The 18,421-nt window shown below is 31.6% G+C and overlaps 1 protein-coding gene across 7 annotated transcripts in view; it reads right to left on the bottom strand.

The window, feature by feature from the left end:
• LOC117101293 (1-phosphatidylinositol 4,5-bisphosphate phosphodiesterase beta-1-like) overlaps positions 1 to 18,421 on the bottom strand; it is a 91,055-nt gene that overhangs the window by 40,130 nt on the left and 32,504 nt on the right. For 6 of the 7 annotated variants that reach the window (XM_033241249.1, XM_033241252.1, XM_033241251.1 and 3 more), the window contains 4 exons: positions 14,321 to 14,400; positions 10,725 to 10,778; positions 8,990 to 9,074; positions 3,466 to 3,516 (listed from right to left, as the gene is read on the bottom strand). In XM_033241249.1, the coding sequence (XP_033097140.1) occupies positions 3,466 to 3,516; positions 8,990 to 9,074; positions 10,725 to 10,778; positions 14,321 to 14,400 (270 nt within the window). The remainder of the gene's footprint in view (positions 1 to 3,465; positions 3,517 to 8,989; positions 9,075 to 10,724; positions 10,779 to 14,320; positions 14,401 to 18,421) is intronic. The other variant, XM_033241250.1, reaches the window with a different exon arrangement.

The following is an 18,421-nucleotide window of genomic DNA, read 5'->3' as shown; positions in this document are numbered from 1 at the left end:
GTTTTTAATCACATCTGAAAACAAAACTTTTTAAAAAATGGTTAGAATAATATTTACCCCTTAGGATTTAAAAAACATAAATAAATGATATATTCATATAATGATTTTAATTATGACTTGATAGTAATTTTCATGCTATTATTAGATTTTTTATTTCCAGTTGCAAGCACCGGCTGGCTGTGAACAGAATAAAATTAAATTCATAAATGTATACATTCAATCAATACATTTATAGCACACAATGTAAAATACAAGTTGTATTTATATAATAAGAGTACTAATAAATGCAAGTTATATTGAAGTACCTTTATTTGATTTTTTTTTTTATTACTGTAGGGAAAAGCACTTTCTTGTGTTGTTTACATGAAGAAAGTAAATTTACATTCTCCATGCCATTGACTATAAACATTTTGTATTTACAATCTCTTTAACTAGGTGTTTCCGCAACACTTATTGATTGTATTTTTGTCATGCAAAAATTTTAAGAGAATATTAACAAATAATAACCTCAAATAAAGATAGTTTAACTCACATTTCTTGGAAGTTAGAATTGTATTTGAATATTTTTTTTTAAGTACATGCTTTTAATATTTAGCATGATACCTTCACACAGCTTCCATAGAAAATTACCAGTTGCTTTTAATATGAAAATAAGCTCACAATTTCTGAGCTTAGATCCATCAATTGATAAGCAAACAATAGAATTTCATAGTCAATGTAATATCGTATGCATTCATCATAATAAGAAGTAAAGTGCATTGAAATCATCCTAATCTATGGCATTGCCTATACCAAAGCCAAGCGCTTGAAATGCTGGTGAAATGCCAAATGCTTAAAATATAATGTATGATAAAATAAAAACTATGATGAAGCTAGAAAGGCATCAATATAATGACAATATGTATGAATATATATAATATAATATCAATGATAATGATCACCATAAAATATATTGATATATAATTATTATTATTATAATAACCATTTTAAATTTATTGATGATGCTAATGATGGTGGTGGTGATGGTGACGATGACGATGATGATGATGATGATGATGATCATGATGATGATGATGATGATCATGATGATGATGATCATGATCATGGTCATGATGATGAAAAGGATAATAATGAAATATTTTGATAGAGATAACCATAATCATTGTAAAGAAAATAATGTGGAAGATCATGATGTTGACAATGATTATATTAATGATGGAAAAAAGATTTAAAAATAATATAGTAACTATAAATATGATGGTCATAAAGAAAAATGATGGTGATCATAAGCAAATATTATAACTGCCATTTTGCTATTATTTTCATTGCATGTTTTACCAGCTGTGAATAAATACAAATGATAACTCATATATTTATATGAAGAAAAATAACAATCTAAATCTATCAGTTAAAGAAAGATAATAATAATCATTGAAAAAGATTTAGAAATAATCAATGAGCATATCATAGCTATTGTATATTATAACAAAAAAATTAATGTTTTTTTTTTTTATTTATACAATGCGAATCATTGAACGGAAATTCCAACCTTTATCTCAAGAGTGTTTTCTATTTCATTGCACAAGCAAACATTCATTATTTGTATAATTTATTGAAACGTGAGAAATGCAGCAAACTTTCAACAGGAAAGATTCCAGACCCTTATGATTTCAAGTGATTTTACCTTAAAATAAACAATAGTTTGAAGCCTTCTATAACTTTACAGAGAATTAGAATTTTAATTAAATGCTAAAATGCTGGTTACGCATCTTACAGAAGAGACATTTTTAAGCCGCTGGTCCCATATGCATATAAAAGAACGCAGTACAATCTTAGGAGAAGAGCAAAGGGATTGTCTCCCGGTGTATGTCTTCCCAATTCACCACCAGAACGATCCCAGTAGAATTCCCAGTCTTCAGACCTTCGCAGGTTATCTTTGGCGAGTTAGAAAAAATCCAATCCAGCATAATGATGTTCTTAATATTATGAGGCTTTATACGAAATGGAGCTTTTTTTTTTATTCATGAGAGATAACCCTGTTATTTGTAGGACCCTGGATTCAGACGACCCTCGACCTACGACCCTGGAATCCGAAGGCAAGCATCTTAAGGTGCAGAATATCAAATTTTATTTGACACAATGCAAGACTTTTTTTATAGCTTGTTTAGCGAACCCGCCGAACGCAAATATTAATGATTTCGAATAAAAATAAAATTTTATTTTTTCCCAATTAGAGCACCTGCCGTCACAAGAAATGAAAATTTCAGGAAAAAAGTTGGTTTTGTTTTATTACGCCCTCCGCTGCCTTGAAATCTCCAAAGATAAAATGTATATTCCTTCCTAATTATATTTAATTATTATTATTATTATTATATTATTATTATTTATTATTATTCATAACTCTATCCATCAATGATGACTTTAATAGATAAACTTCAATAACTAACTCTTGTAAATAATTGTATCATTTTATATTTTCTGTTTTATTTATGTCTTTGATTAATTTTTTATTATATGTCTAACTTTTATACTAATTTTATTTTTGCATCGGGAAGATGAATTTTACTTGTATGTTATGTACCAGTAACAATAAAATAAAAGAATCTTGTATCTTGTATCTTTTTTGAAGCATTTGACCATCCATTTTACATTCACCAATAAAATTTAATTTTTATTTTCTCCTAATATTCTGGTCTAAAAGCACAATTGAAAAAACTTTTGGGCCATACTAAACACTCCTCATGAACCCCACTAGGGATTTAATTCTGGGACCCTGGCCGAGGTTCTAGTAGGCCCATTGGCTCAGGCCCCTTTGTCAGGCTTGTCAGGCCGCCTGTCGGCAAATTTCTGAAGTCACCGCTCATTAGAATGCAAAACTGGCTCACTCCACCAACACTATAAAAACTACTTTAGTGTCGTTTACCATACTCTGCATATTACACAAAGCTACCAGGTTCTTGAGAAACCACACAAATTCTTTGAACCTAGCAAGCATTACCGACAGTTTTCCGTGATGAATGAATCTTAATTCAGGGTGCCTTCTGAAACCAAGGTGTATTTAAATGCTGGTTTAACCATTAAGCATTGATATTCATGCTCTTATGCGGACATATTTAAAATGCCACAAAATATCCAGAATTCAGAGAGTAATGAATGCTATAAAAACGCATGAATAATGGAAGTTAATAATTCTACAAAATGCCTGGAAATGGGAGGTTAATTCATGTTATATAAATGACTGGATATGGGAAACCAACAGAAACGGCAAAAAAATAAGAACAATTAATTGCCGGAAATTGAAGGTTGAACTGAAAAATCATGCTTTGTTAAAAAATGAAAAAAAAAACCACAATGTTCTTATATTATTATGGCTGACAAAGAAAAAAAAAAGAACATGAGATAAAAAGATTTCCAGGTAAAAATCCATATTGTCATGGCAACATGGGAATGACTGTACTGAGTTACCATTGCTGTAGTGACCATCTTGCTCCTTATTTTCAAACCTTGAAATGAAATCTGTAAAAGACATGTGTACATCGAAAGTATACAAAAAGCACAAATGCAAGGTAGTTCACATGTAACACAAGTTACATACTGCAAATACATGTACAAACATTGAAACAATCCCTTAGCAGTATCTGGAAAGCGCTAACGGTTAGCAAGTTGAGCGTGTTTCTATCATTAACCAATCACACGTACGCGTTTACAATTTCCAGTTTCTTACTGGCCAGTGATTCGATCATCATATTTTTGGTATCCGGATCTCGGATGGACGCACGGCAGCTAACGGTTAGCAGGATCCGGATCCTGCTAACCGTTAGCAGCCGTGTGAGAACATAGCCATAGTGGTGGCACCAGTAGTTGGGAGGTGAGGGAGGAGGGTTTTCATGTGGTCTGGTTTTTTTTTGTAGGACAAGCATGGAGCCATGTTGCCTAAAACTAAAAATACTACAATACCAATTTAATTTAAAAATAACAAAGCAAAATATTGTGATCCAAATGCACAAATTTTACACTTGTAAGCAATGAAATCTCTCCTCCCTTGACCCAAACTAGGGGTTTAATCTGGGACCTTTTAGTTTGGACAACTCTGTAGGACTTGTGTGTCCTCCTGATGGTGAAGAACCACCACTGCAAGCACCTGCAAATATATGCATTTAATAGCTTAACACATGAATGCACATAGTAATACACAAGCACATACTGCAAATACACACATGCATCGAATACCTTTAACACATCGATGCACACAGCAATACACAAGCACATACTGCCAATAGACGTGCATCTGAGGCCTTTACGGCATCAGATGCACACAGTTAATGTTAATTAACACATGCACAGTTAATGTTAATTAACACATGTTAATGTTAATGAACACATGGATGCACACAGTTAATGTGCATGCACATAAAGCATATACACATGTGCATATGATGCCTTAACACATGGATGCACATAGTAATACATAAGCACATACTGTAAATACACATGTGCATCTGATGCCTTAACACATGGATGCACATAGTAATACACAAGCACATACTGTAAATACACATGTGCATCTGATGCCTTAACACATGGATGCACATAGTAATACACAAGCATATACTGTAAATACACATGTGCATCTGATGCCTTAACACATGGATGCACATAGTAATATGCAAGCACATACTGTAAATACACATGTGCATCTAATGCCTTAACACATGGATGCACATAGTAATACACAAGCACATACTGTAAATACACATGTCCATCTAATGCCTTAACACATGGATGCACATAGTAATACGCAAGCACATACTGTAAATACACATGTGCATCTGATGCCTTAACACATGGATGTACATAGTAATACACAAGCACATACTGTAAATACACATGTGCATCTGATGCCTTAACACATGGATGCACATAGTAATACACAAGCACATACTGTAAATACACATGTGCATCTAATGCCTTAACACATGGATGCACATGGTAATACACAAGCACATACTGTAAATACACATGTGCATCTGATGCCTTAACACATGGATGCACATAGTAATACGCAAGCACATACTGTAAATACACATGTGCATCTGATGCCTTAACACATGGATGCACATAGTAATACACAAGCACATACTGTAAATACACATGTGCATCTGATGCCTTAACACATGGATGCATGTAGTAATACACAAGCACATAATGCAAATACACATGTGCATCTAATGCCTTATTAGGCCTAACACATGGATTCTTTGTGCATGCACATAATGCAAATGCGTATGTGCATTTAATACCTTAACACATGGATGCACATAGTAATACACAGGCACAAACTGCAAATACACATACATGCATCTGACAGTATATAAATGCACATACATTTAAATTTGCTTAAAATGTGAATGTACATATTTATAATACCAAGCAAATAAGAAAAAAAACATGTGCATTATCAAATGCCTTAGACAGCATGTACACATCAGCATATGTAAATACACATGTGCATTCAATTCTTTAACACGCACACGTACACTTATTTAATGCGAAGCAAAGTGTATTACCATCCTCATGCAAGCACTTGTAAATACATGTGTGCACCGAATGCACGCAGATGTACACATGTACATCTTATATAAATTTCTATTTATTAATATTTATCAAGTTCTATTTAATTATTTTTATTTTAACAATGTTTTGTGAGGGTGGTCTATCCAGATCACTGAAAATTCAAACAACGGCATGAATGAAAAAAGGGAAGGAGGAACTGGAGTCAAGCACCTCTACGTACATCCTCTTTAAATATATCATCTCAAGTACAGTAACCAAGCACGTCATATGCTGAATCAACACGTGTACTATCAAATTCCCTAGCACGTGGAGATGTAATAAACTAACAGCTACAATTATACACGTGCATCAAATGCTTTTATAAAACAAGAATGCACGCAGCTGGTAATGTACCATGCTTTACCACGTGGACGTCCACACAAAGCGCAGAGGATGCTCCCAATTTGTGCAAGCTGTCAATAGGGCTATCAAATGGGATATCAGGTTTCTGTCATTCTTCTTTATAATAATTTTGATAGAAGTAGTAAAAGGTGCAAAAGTAGATTAATTAATATGTCACACTGGAATGTAAATTTCTTAATTCTGCAATCAACAATTACGTCTACTCTTACTAATCTCCATGTATTTTTCAACTGTTTTCTATTTGATCTTTTCATCTGATTCTTTATAATTAATTTTGTTATATTTTGTTAATATATGCCATTAGTTCATATTCAACCTGTAGTTTGTTATTTTACTTTATGTTGTCAATTTTAGTAGTTTATAGTGTGCTGTAAAGAAAAAAATATGTTTTTTCTTAATGTACTTCCTAGCAAACATAAGAAATTTCTTAGAATGTGAGGAATTGACCCTTTTGATACCCTTTTTACTTTTAAAGATGCATTGTCCCTTGCTAATGTCAAAAAATCATAAAAAATAAACTAAATAAACTTGCTCATATTGCAATAGCATACAAATTATTAACTTGTGTATACAAATTATTGAACTTAAAAAATGTGTACCCTGATTTTTAAACCAAAAAATTATAATAAAAATAATAAAACACTTCCAGTGACTAGAAGTGTTTCAATCATTTTTCGCTGTAAACTGATGGGCAGACATTTTTTAAATAAACTAATTTCTATGTTCAAGTTGATAACTTTTATGTTACTTCAAAATGGGCGAGGTACTTTCAAAAAATATTTTTATGATTTTTTGGTATTTAGCATGGGACAATACAACTTTAATTTTGGAGTGCTTAGACTCTCGTATTGAGCGAAAATGATCAAGAAATGGAGGAACATACTACATTTTCACAGAATATTTCCCAAAAATATAATAAAAAATATTTGTTAAATCCATTAGGCTTATATAAAGGACAAGGGATAAACTGTTTTTTGTTATGGCCTAAAAAATACTAACTCACATGTTTGAATAAACCTTTTATACAAAATAAAGATTATCATGTTAAATTTTCGTTTACTTGAATAATATTGTTTAAATTTTCATTAAACTGTACCAAGAGAGAACAAGTTGTTAATCTAAAAACTGAAATAATATTTATTCCACAAGAGTTTATTCAATGGTATTTTCTGCTATTTTAATTAAATAATGTAAGTACTAGTAACTTGCATTATTCAGTCAAGAATTTAAAAATATTGTTATCATTATTCTCTGTATTTGTATGTGATATATATTACTATAAACTTTGGAGAGTCTTTACAACAAGATGTTTTAATCCTTGGAACTTTAAATTCAGGATAATGGGGTGGGCTAGTGAGGGGTAACCTTACCCCAAAATTTTGTTTCATATATAGCATTTTAAGTGATTTTCAACAGTAACAGTTTGCTTATGACACTACAAAAATGTTATAGTGAAGTTTTTTTAGGAAACACAAATATATAACCCTGAGTATTTGGTGAAATAAAATCTGGCCTAAAGAATATACAACACCGGGGCAAAGTGAAGTGCACTTTATACAAACATACGCTATTTGCAATGATTATCTAAAAGCTTTAGTTATGATTAATAATATCATATTAATAAATATAGTCTTAGATTGCTTTGATCCAATTAATTTTCATATGACTCTTCAAATTCTGAGAAAACTTTCTTTAAAAACATTATTCTTGGCTTAACAAAACAACGTTTTCAAACTCAATGAAAACACATCAGAGTACATCAATTTCAGCACTAATCACATTCGTACTAAAAATATCCAATTCTCTCACTATTCGTTCATGATAATATTCATCTCTATTTACTAACCTTGAAGCTAAACTTAACAAATCACAATAACAATAAAATGTATCCACATTGTAGCTATATATAGTCAGACAACATTCACCTTTGAAAGGTTGCACTATTTTCTTTCTCAATGCACTTCTTACATTATTTACTCTTTTGTTTCTTCCTGTTTAGATTGATACCTCCTTGGATTGACTGCAACTCTCTTTCATAAATTTTTTTTGAAAGACTTAAAACTTAGCTGAACATACACAAATGATTGGCCAGTGGCATAATGCCTATGGGTTCTCAGGGGAAAGGCTCTAGGCTGCCATTCCAAATTGGTCTTAGAGGTAAAACAATATAAATTCCCAACTTAAAGTTGTTCCACATTCGGGCTCTACTACAACTGAAATTTAGATACTGAATTTAGAAATAATAAAGGGCTACTATATTCACTGAAAATCTGAATGCAATAATAGTACATATAGCAGGCTACGTTATTGTTGATGTTTAATGAAGGGGCTTCTGGCCACCTTTGTGATACTTGTGGTTACTTAAATGCATCGGGGCCCCCAACACTTTACCACACCACCCCCCCCCCCCCCCCCCCCCCCCACCACCCAGGCTCTGTGACTGGTTATGCCACTGTTATTGGCAACTACTTTCAAATCACCTACATTCTCTAGCAGCTTGATATTGCCTCACGTATTAAGTACATTTCTAAGAAAGTGAATGTTAAATTTTAGTACAAATATTTTAAATAAATATTTATCAATATTCCAAACCTTTCAAATCAAAAAAAAAAATGATCTCCATAAAAAGCATAATAGAAATTGAACTATAAAACCACCCAGAAACATTCAGTTCATTACATACCATGCAATACGTTTTAAATTACAAATTAAATTCAGTTTGCCGTAAAATCTCTCCATTATCTAGCAGCCATTATGTCATATAATATTTTTCATAATTTCATAAACATTTACACTCTACCCACATGCTCCATGTTAATTCTCTTGTATATCTTCTGAGTCAATCTAGAAATAACATCATTACTTCCCTGATGCGACGGCTTAATGGGCGTCTATAAATGAAACCGACTACCATTTCAATTTACTTAATTAACTACTGATATTTAGTTCAGAAGCAAGGAAGAAAAAAAAAACACCAACTGGCATATTGTTTAAAAACTGTGGGTAGCCTTACCTTGCCAGATATTAGTCCGACAGCTTGAAGGGCGTTTAACACCTTTTTCTTGTCACTGTCTTTTGTCGCAAATGTTCGAACAAAGCTACAAAATATAATATATCATTACACTCAAAGTAAGAAATATGTGATTAGTTGTCACTAGCTAGTTGTTTGCATGGCTGGTTGTTTGGCTGGTTGTTGAAATCAATTAATCAATTAATCAATGGATCAATTAATCAATCATTCATTCAATAAATCAATCATTAAAGCTATCACTTAATCATTTGATCATTGAATCAAACAAATCTATTAATAACTTGATCATTGAATCTATCATATATCTTCGCTAATGATTAAATTAATCAATTAATCAAATCAATCAATAATTTGATTAATCATTAAATCCATCACATAATATTCTAATCACGAAATCAATTAATAAATCATTCAATTGATCAATCACTGAATCTATTACATAATTCCCTATTTACTAAATTAATCAATATATAAATCAATCAGTTGATCAATCATTGAATCTATCACACAATTCTCTAATCATTGAATCAATCAACCAATTAATTAATTAATCATTGAATCTATCACATAATCCCCAAAATCATTCAAACAATCAATCAATCAGTTGATCAATCATTGAATATCACACAATCCTCCAATCAATGAATCATTCAACCAATTAATTGATCAATCATTGAATCTATCACATAATCTCCTAATCATTGAATCAATCAATCAGTTGATCAATCATTGAATCTATCACATAATCCTCTAATCATGGAATCATTCGCCCAATTAATTGATCAATCATTAATGTACAAAATAATTTTAAAAAATAAATAAATAATGAATGACTTGACTCCCGATTATTTAAGAATTAAATTTTCCACAAAGGCAATCAGCATATAATACTAGATCTACAAATAACCTGTACATAGAAAAACCTAATACAGAGTATAAAAAAAAGAGTTTGGCATATCATGGTGCTGACTTGTGGAACAATAATGATGAGACCACAAAAAATAGTACCACTCTTAAAATTTTTAAAAAGTTAATTTCAACATAATTTTTTAAGTGTACAGTTCTTTTTTTTTTTTTTTTTTTTTTTTTTTTCTTCCTTATCCATTATTTGTATTTGTAAGTAGTTCTTGTTTGATTTCATGATCTGATACCATATGTTAAAGGTACATATACGGCCTCGTGGAAGAACACCTCCTTGGTGAACGAGCTTCCATTGTAAAAGAAAGATCTTATTATTATTATTATTATTATTTTATTATATCATTGCATTTACCACATAATCCTCTAAAACATTGAGTCAATCAATCAATCAATTGATCAATCATTCAATCTATCACATAACCCCTAATCATTAAATCAATTAATCAGTTGATCAATCATTGAATCTATCATACAATCCTCTAAATCACTGAATCAATCAATCAATCAATCATTTGATCAATAATCACATATTCCCCTAATCATTGAATCAATCAATTAATAAATTGATCCATCATGCACTTAGTCCAGGTGAATACTAATATATGAATAATTTATAGAAGCTAACGTAATAAATATACAATTAAGAGCGATAACTTTAGTAACTATGAAGACGTCATCATTGCAACTTCCACGTCATACAGACAGCAGAGATTGATTTGTCAGCTGACAGACGTAACCATCATTTAATGCAGTGTGTGGCCAAATACTCTTATGAAAGAATTTGAAAAAAACTTACGATCTCACAGGTATCTTTCCTTGTGTATTTGTAGAGATTCTCAACTTGGTGTACCTGCATATAAAAATAAGGTAAACCAATGTTTACATAAACAAATATTCAATTACATGATAGTAACTGTTGTATAAAGAAAGAACTTCTAATGATAAATAAAATAAATGATAAGAATGTTTGTTTATTGTCAAACTTCAATTTAACAATAATACTTCCAACAATATTTCATAATGTAAAAACAGGAAATAAACATTATTATGCTCAATAAAAATTGTCATTTAGTAATGAGCATTTTGAAAGGCGGTCAAATAAGTTGACCTGGCCACCCACACTGAATGTCATAGTCATTAGGTTTACCACAGTTTATAATATTAACCTACATTTCTGAAAGCATACTTCAATGGACTAATAATTGTTTATTAAACATTTGATGATGCATCTTGTTAAAATGAAGATCATTTCCGTATGACAAAAGGAAAGCGAAGATTGTATTTTCTAAGAAAACTTAAGAAGCTTAATGTAAACAGCACCAATCTTATCTTGATTTATAAAGCAATAATACAGAGCATTTTAACTGACTGCCTAATCTGTACATATAAAAGCCTAACAAAACAATATATGAATAAATTAGACTCAATCCGAGATACTGAAAAAAATAATTAAGATATACATTAAATGATATTTATGACAAATACGCATTCGCTGAACTTAAGAAAATAATGAACGACACAACGCATCCACCACATAATGATTTTACTCTTAACAACTATGGTTTCCGTCTAAATGTACCACTCACTACATGTTGCCGTTGAAGAAACTCCTTCGTTCCCAACTGTGCAATTTTGGCCTAATTTAATTATGTTTAATGTGTAATATTGTTTAATAATGTTTAATATTCTGTTCTTTGTATGTACTCCTTATCTTATGAATAGATATTGTTTGCAGCTCATAGTTTTATATTTTTATATCCTTATCTTTTACTTATTACTGTATATGTTTATTAACACCTGTACTGCCAGTGGAATTAGAAATTTCCCACTCAAGGAATCATATTCATGTGATACATTCACAACTACTTAACTATTTCTGATTGAATATATTTTTGATGGACTAATAATTATACCCATTAAACATTTACTGATGGATAACTTTAACGATCAAGAGATCATTAATACTACCTTTAAAAAGGAAATTACAACTTTATATTCATATCAATAAAAAAGCTTTCAATAATTTAGAGTTAATTAAGCATGGAAAGGTGACACAGCTGTTACAGACACTGTGGCTGACAAGTATGATATTATAAATGCCATTCATATAAAAGGAGTATAGTTTTCAATAATTTGATATAAAAAATGTGTCAAGGTTTTAAACCTAAGCCTGCTAAATATAAGTGAGAAGAAGAATGGGTGCTTTAGATAAGTAGAGAAGCCCCAGTCAAAATATTCCTTGCGGATATTTTAGAGTAGCTGTTCTCTCATCATGGCAACAAACATGAATTGGGTACACAGATATTAGAGCTGTTTCCACAGGGGATACAGACAGCAACAACAGACATAGTAGGACACAGAAAGCTGTTGACTAGTAATGCCAAAACAGTTAAGACACAGAAATTATAGATGTTTCTTGATGACTACTAAACAAGCATCAGCAGTAGACAAGACCTGGACCAATACTCTAAAGCCATCCCCAGACCTGTCCCTCATCACTAGCATTGCGTTGTTAAACGCTCACACAGTAGAGAGATGGATTTGCGGGCAGACGGTCGCAACCACCAGTTTGTATCCTACTTGAATTGCACTAAAGTTGTATAAGTGGTTTTACGATTTTTCCATTTCTCATTAAAAATATATTATATTATATTTATGTTCTTGTAAATAGATGCAAATACACAATCGTAATTATAACTGGTATCAATCACATGATTTAACACATGGTCACGGCTCATGATTCTTCATACTACACTCTCCCATATCACACTCTTTGCATATACCATATACAGTAACATTATATGATCTAATACCAGGGTAAGATCCAGGGGCCAAGAAGGCTAGAGCTCCACTACCAACTCCCACAAAAAAGAGAGAAAAGAAAAGAAAAATTGAAAGACGGGGGTGGGGGAATGGTATTAAAAGTGCTGTATGATACTTGTATTCTGTGTATTTGTATTGATTTTAAAATTAAAATTCTAAGAAGTCACTTTGTATAAACACTGTAAATGGAAAAAGAAATAAACAATCATAACTGAAAGCCTGAAACATAATATCTAATACCAGCAAGTATGAATAAGCTGAAATAAACAATTGATCTGGGCAGTTAAACAATAAATGATGTCATTGATGATTCCCACTATTAAGTAGTCAAATATTAGCTAATAAATTGTATGTTCCAAGACATCTACATTTACGGTGTCCTGTATTCTTGTTTATATCCGCAATTTTAAATGTGACATCAGGTCTTATATTGCTTTATTTTTTTTATTTTATTTATAAATTTACATATAAATCATACACATTATTATAGTTATTATATATATGACCAATTTTAATAGGTATATTACATTGCGATTAAAAATTATAGGTGTCTATATATATATTTTGAATAATATACACGAGATATGCAAATTATGACTTAATTATTAATGTAATGTATATATTTGCTATAGAGCATTAACAAAGTCTAAATGCGATGTTTAGTGAAACAGAATTAAAAAGTTTGAAAAAAGATGTGTTTTGAAACAGTTTTTGAAAATGCTGAGAGAAAGAGAACTGTGAACTTCAAGAGGTAGTAACGTAATGGCACAGCAACAGAAAATGGTCTTGTCACCATAATATTTTAATCGACCAGATGGTGTAGGGGAACAACTGTATTGGTGGTAGATCTGAGTGGACGGCTGCACCGACTAGACCTAAGATGGACTAAATTTTCAATTTAAGGAGGAGTAATGCCATGAAAGGTCTATATGTAAAAATAAACATTTTAAAGGCAATATGTTGCCTAACAGGCAGCCAATGAAGACTTTTATTGGTGTAATGCGCTGATATCGTGAAAACTTTTTAAGCAGCCAAGTTTAACTAAGTTTAATTCTGTTAAAATGGTGGTAAGTCCATAAAGCACACCGTTGCAATAGACCCCTTTCAATGTTTACATTGGCCTAGATTACATTAAATTTTTATTTTTGTTGTCAATTCCTATTATAATGCAACATGTTCTATATGAGTTTCATCCAATTAGCTTTCATATTTTTGGCACAACAAAAATAAAGATAACCCAGACAGTGTATTTTGCTATCCTTTCTGCCTCTAGGTAGGGCGCTGCCAGCGTTTCAGCCAGGCCAATATAAACACTGAAAGGGGTCTATAGTCTAGCTTAGTGGTGATGAGAGCATGGACAAGTTTATTACACATACCTGTAGACTATTATTGGTGTAATGCTCTACTAATGTGAAACTTTTTTAAGCAGTCGAGTTTAACTTAAGTTGAATTCTACTGTTAAAAAGATGGGAAGTCCATAAAGCATATTGTTACATTGTCCAGGTAATGAGATCGTGGACAAGTTTAATTATTACATGTGTAGATATGCAAATTATAATGAAAACCTACAATTTCTCAAGCAGGCTGGCAGGTGATGGATTTTGTGTGCTTCTACTATATGCAATCCTCATGACTGCTTCACTCCACATCTGTAGAATAAACAAACAGAAAATGCCTGTTAGGTGACTATGTATCACTGCATGGCAACAATGAGGAACATGACTTAATATCTTAATATGGGTAACTATCAATGCTAATAAAAAAGATAACCATTTAATATGCAAAATATAAAAGTATGGTAGGATTGTTAAATTCCATTTTTACCCATAATGCATTATGGTATCAGTGGCGTAACACCTAAACTCTAACAAGTTAAGCAAAAACCCCAGACCCCAGAATATTACTCTGCAAATTTTTTTTCAGGACAAGCACTTTGCTATTAAACACATGCCTCAAATCAGCTGTGCGGGCCTATTAAAAGAAAGAATGTGCAAAAATACATCAAAATACTTTAATAAATCAACAGCACTAAATATGCCGTCGTGTAGTAGGGCCCAGAGGAAAGTCGAGCCAGGGGAAAAAGTTGTGGCTCAGACTCTAACATTTGAGGTCAAGGGTTTGCAAACCATTCCTGTGCAAGTGATTTATGTCCTTGAACAAGGCACTTTATCTACCCAGGAGTACATGTGGCTACCTGGTAGCATCTAATACCATGCGCTCATTCTAGCCGCTTATGAAACTGTGCTCCCCAGAGAGCTGAGGATGCATTCCATAGGTCCGGTGACAGGGGGTAATGATGTAAAGCACATTGAGCCAGTTTATTGCAATATTGCAATATGCGCCGTATAAACGTCACGTTATTATATTATTTTAAGTACCAGCGGATTGTTCAGAAGTACCTGTCACTCATCAATTTTAAATCCCAACTGTTGTTCGATCCATCATTCATTATCTGATTAAAAGGCACAGAATTTGTTACATGCATACTCTTGGGAGTTTGAAATATACTACCAACTCATTTAACGAGGGAAATATCTTGTAATTAAATTACTCTATGTATCTCCTCTCATTCATATGTAGTTCGCACTTCAGGTAATGTATTTAGGAATAATGTTCAGTGGCGTATCCAGGATTTTGAAAAGGGTGAGGGGTGATGTATAGAAATATTACGTCTACTGAACATAATGTAATTGGCTCAAAACTAGCTATAATATTGATGGCTGTGGCTGCACCATAAATTGGGTACACATTGCATCCATTATCTGATGCTATTCCTTGGAGAGCATAACAAATAGAGGGATGGGTGATAAATCCTTCGCAATAACAATCTGCATGGACTACCACCGACAATAAGCAGTCTGTATCTAGTTGCCTAGTGCTCACATACAGCGCAAATGAATTTGTCAGCTGTCAAATATATAGGCCTATGTACTGAAATCCAAGTACATTGTCAAATTTTTTCGATAATTTATATAAATTTCAACTGTACTTGCCCAGAATAAAAGGAAAAATGTTAACTAACTTAAGTTGTTGATTCATCAATTAAAAAGATATTCATATTTCACTATAATTTATAAAAATTATCAACTTGAACATCCTTCACTATTACTAAAATATCTTTATTTTGCTCAACTTTATTTTTGAATAAGATTTTAAGGGCATTAATTTATAGCGCACTACTAAATTACATATTACATCTACTGGCCTAGAATGGAAAAGGGTCGTATAACTATAGCAACTGATATCAATTAATTAGATACTCATCACACACTATACAGTATATCAAAAGTATTAACATGAACATCCCTCATTATTACTAAAATAACTTTATTTTGCTCAATTCTAAATGATAGATTCTACTAAGGTCATTAATTGACACTGTAGCACACTACTAAATTACATCTTGGCCTAGAATGGAAAAGGGTTGGTTAACTATAGTAACTGATTATCAATTAATAAGATACTCATCTCTCACTATATATCAAAATTATTAACATGAACATTCCTCACTATTACTAAAATAACTTTATTTTGCATAATTCTGAATGATAGATTATAAGGTCATTAACAGCGCACTACTAAATTACATCTACTGGCCTAGAATTGGAAAGGGTTGTGTAACTATAGTAACTGATTATCAATTAATAAGATACTCATTCCTCACTATGATTTTTAAATTATTAACATGAATCCCTCACTATTACTAAAACAACTTTATTTTGAATGGTAGAGATTAAGGGCATTATTTATAGAACATCTAATTTATTACGTCTACTGGTCTAGAATTGAAAAGGGTTAGGTAACTATAGTAACTGATTATCAATTAATAAAATACTCATTCTTCATTATGATTTTTAAAATAATTAACATGCATATCCCTCACTATTACTAAAACAACTTTATATTGAATGGTAGATTTTAAGGGCATTCATTTAAAGAACAATGCTTTATTACGTCTACTGGCCTAGAATTGAAAAGGGTTGCATGTAACTGATTATCAATTAATAACATAGTAATTCTTCACTACAATGTATCAAAATTATTGACATTGCACATCCCTCACTATTACTAAATTAAGAAGTTTTTTGTTTCACTTAATTTTAAATGGTTGGTTCTAAAAGGACATTCATTTCTGGCACACTACATTGATTACGTCTACTGGACTAGAATGGAACAGGGTTTATCTTATTATATGATTAATAAGATACTGATCTTTCACTAAATGGCAGTTAAAAAAAAGCTAGCAGCCTCCAATTCCCATGAGATGGGGTATTCAAGGAGCTAAGTGAGTTTTTTTTTCATTCTTATTTGCTTATTTCTGGCCTAAGAACTATCATACATTCTAAATCTACTTGTACAAGATCGCCTTTCTGCAGCCCCAAATGAGTGTCTATCTTTTATTTCTATAAAATAAAAAAATTTTTCTAATTAAAGACTGCGCTAAAGACCGTAAAAACCTCGGTCCGAAAAGTAGTCTTTTATTTTATTTTGTTTTATTTCTTTTTTTTTTTAGTAGCGTATCCTACTTTTACCACTTTTTAAAATCCTTCACTTGCATCGCAAACTCTTGTATTTTGGTATTTACTTTACACTATTTCTTTAAATTAATTTATATTTCAATTTTTCTCTGATTTCAATTTTTGTCTTACCAATATGACATTTTCATTTTTTCTGCTTTTTGTATTTTTATTTTGTATTTATTGCCAAAAGTAATAAAATAAAAACAAGACATATTTTGTGAGTACTTGTTTTCAAATACTTGACTGATTAATATGTGACAAACTCCATTTGTGTCTTTTAATCTGCAAGTGCAGATGTAGGGGAGAATGGGGACTATGTCTCACACCCAAAAAAAATAATGGAAAAAAAAAAATAGAGAGAAGAAATGAAAAGAGAAATAGAAGACGATGGTCAAGCATTTCCAAACAAAAAATTGCAGTACCACTCCCCTCCCACCCCACCTCCCCTTCCGACTGGTGTTTCGCACTTTGCTCCCTACACATATTTTCCTCTGGATCTGCCCCTGATCTGAATAGTTCTACATTCTTCAAATAAAAACAATTTCAGGGCATACTTTAGTAATTTTTAAGACGATTACAAATATGGTATGATGAATAAATCCTCAAAATGCATCCAATATGACATATTAATCAGCTGACGTTAAGTAGTTTGCAACAGCCTCAATAAATTCTGTAGATTTCAAGTTGAATAGAACTGCATACTTCCTGATCGAATTCACATCTGTATGATGTTGTCATTATTATCCAGTGTATGCAATATCATTGAATTATTATACACGATTAAATTACATACTTTAAAAGGTGCGATTTGGAATTTCTTTGAGGCAACTATGATCCGTATTTCAGTGACGTTAATTTCAATTATGGATTCTTGATTTTTTTTTAAAATTCTCATGAAGGTCACTCAGGTTTAAAGTTTTTTTGTTATATAACTGTATGCAATGATAAATATTATAAACACAAACTATATAAAAATACCTGGGACAATTCAAAATATGAATTTCTTTTCCAATGTTTAAAAAAATGTTTACAATAAAAAGCAAAGACACTAGTCAATTAATCTCTCAAATTATATACTCTAGCAATAGCTACCGGTATTATTTGGTTACTGTACCTTCGCCTGCTAATCAAGAAAAGTAGGCATTAATAA

This window comes from Anneissia japonica, unplaced genomic scaffold, assembly GCF_011630105.1.
Source record: "Anneissia japonica isolate Jap-2015-1 unplaced genomic scaffold, ASM1163010v1 scaffold3709_len703521_cov189, whole genome shotgun sequence".
NCBI lineage: Eukaryota > Metazoa > Echinodermata > Crinoidea > Comatulida > Comatulidae > Anneissia > Anneissia japonica.
This window is presented reverse-complemented; position numbering and strand designations above follow the sequence as displayed.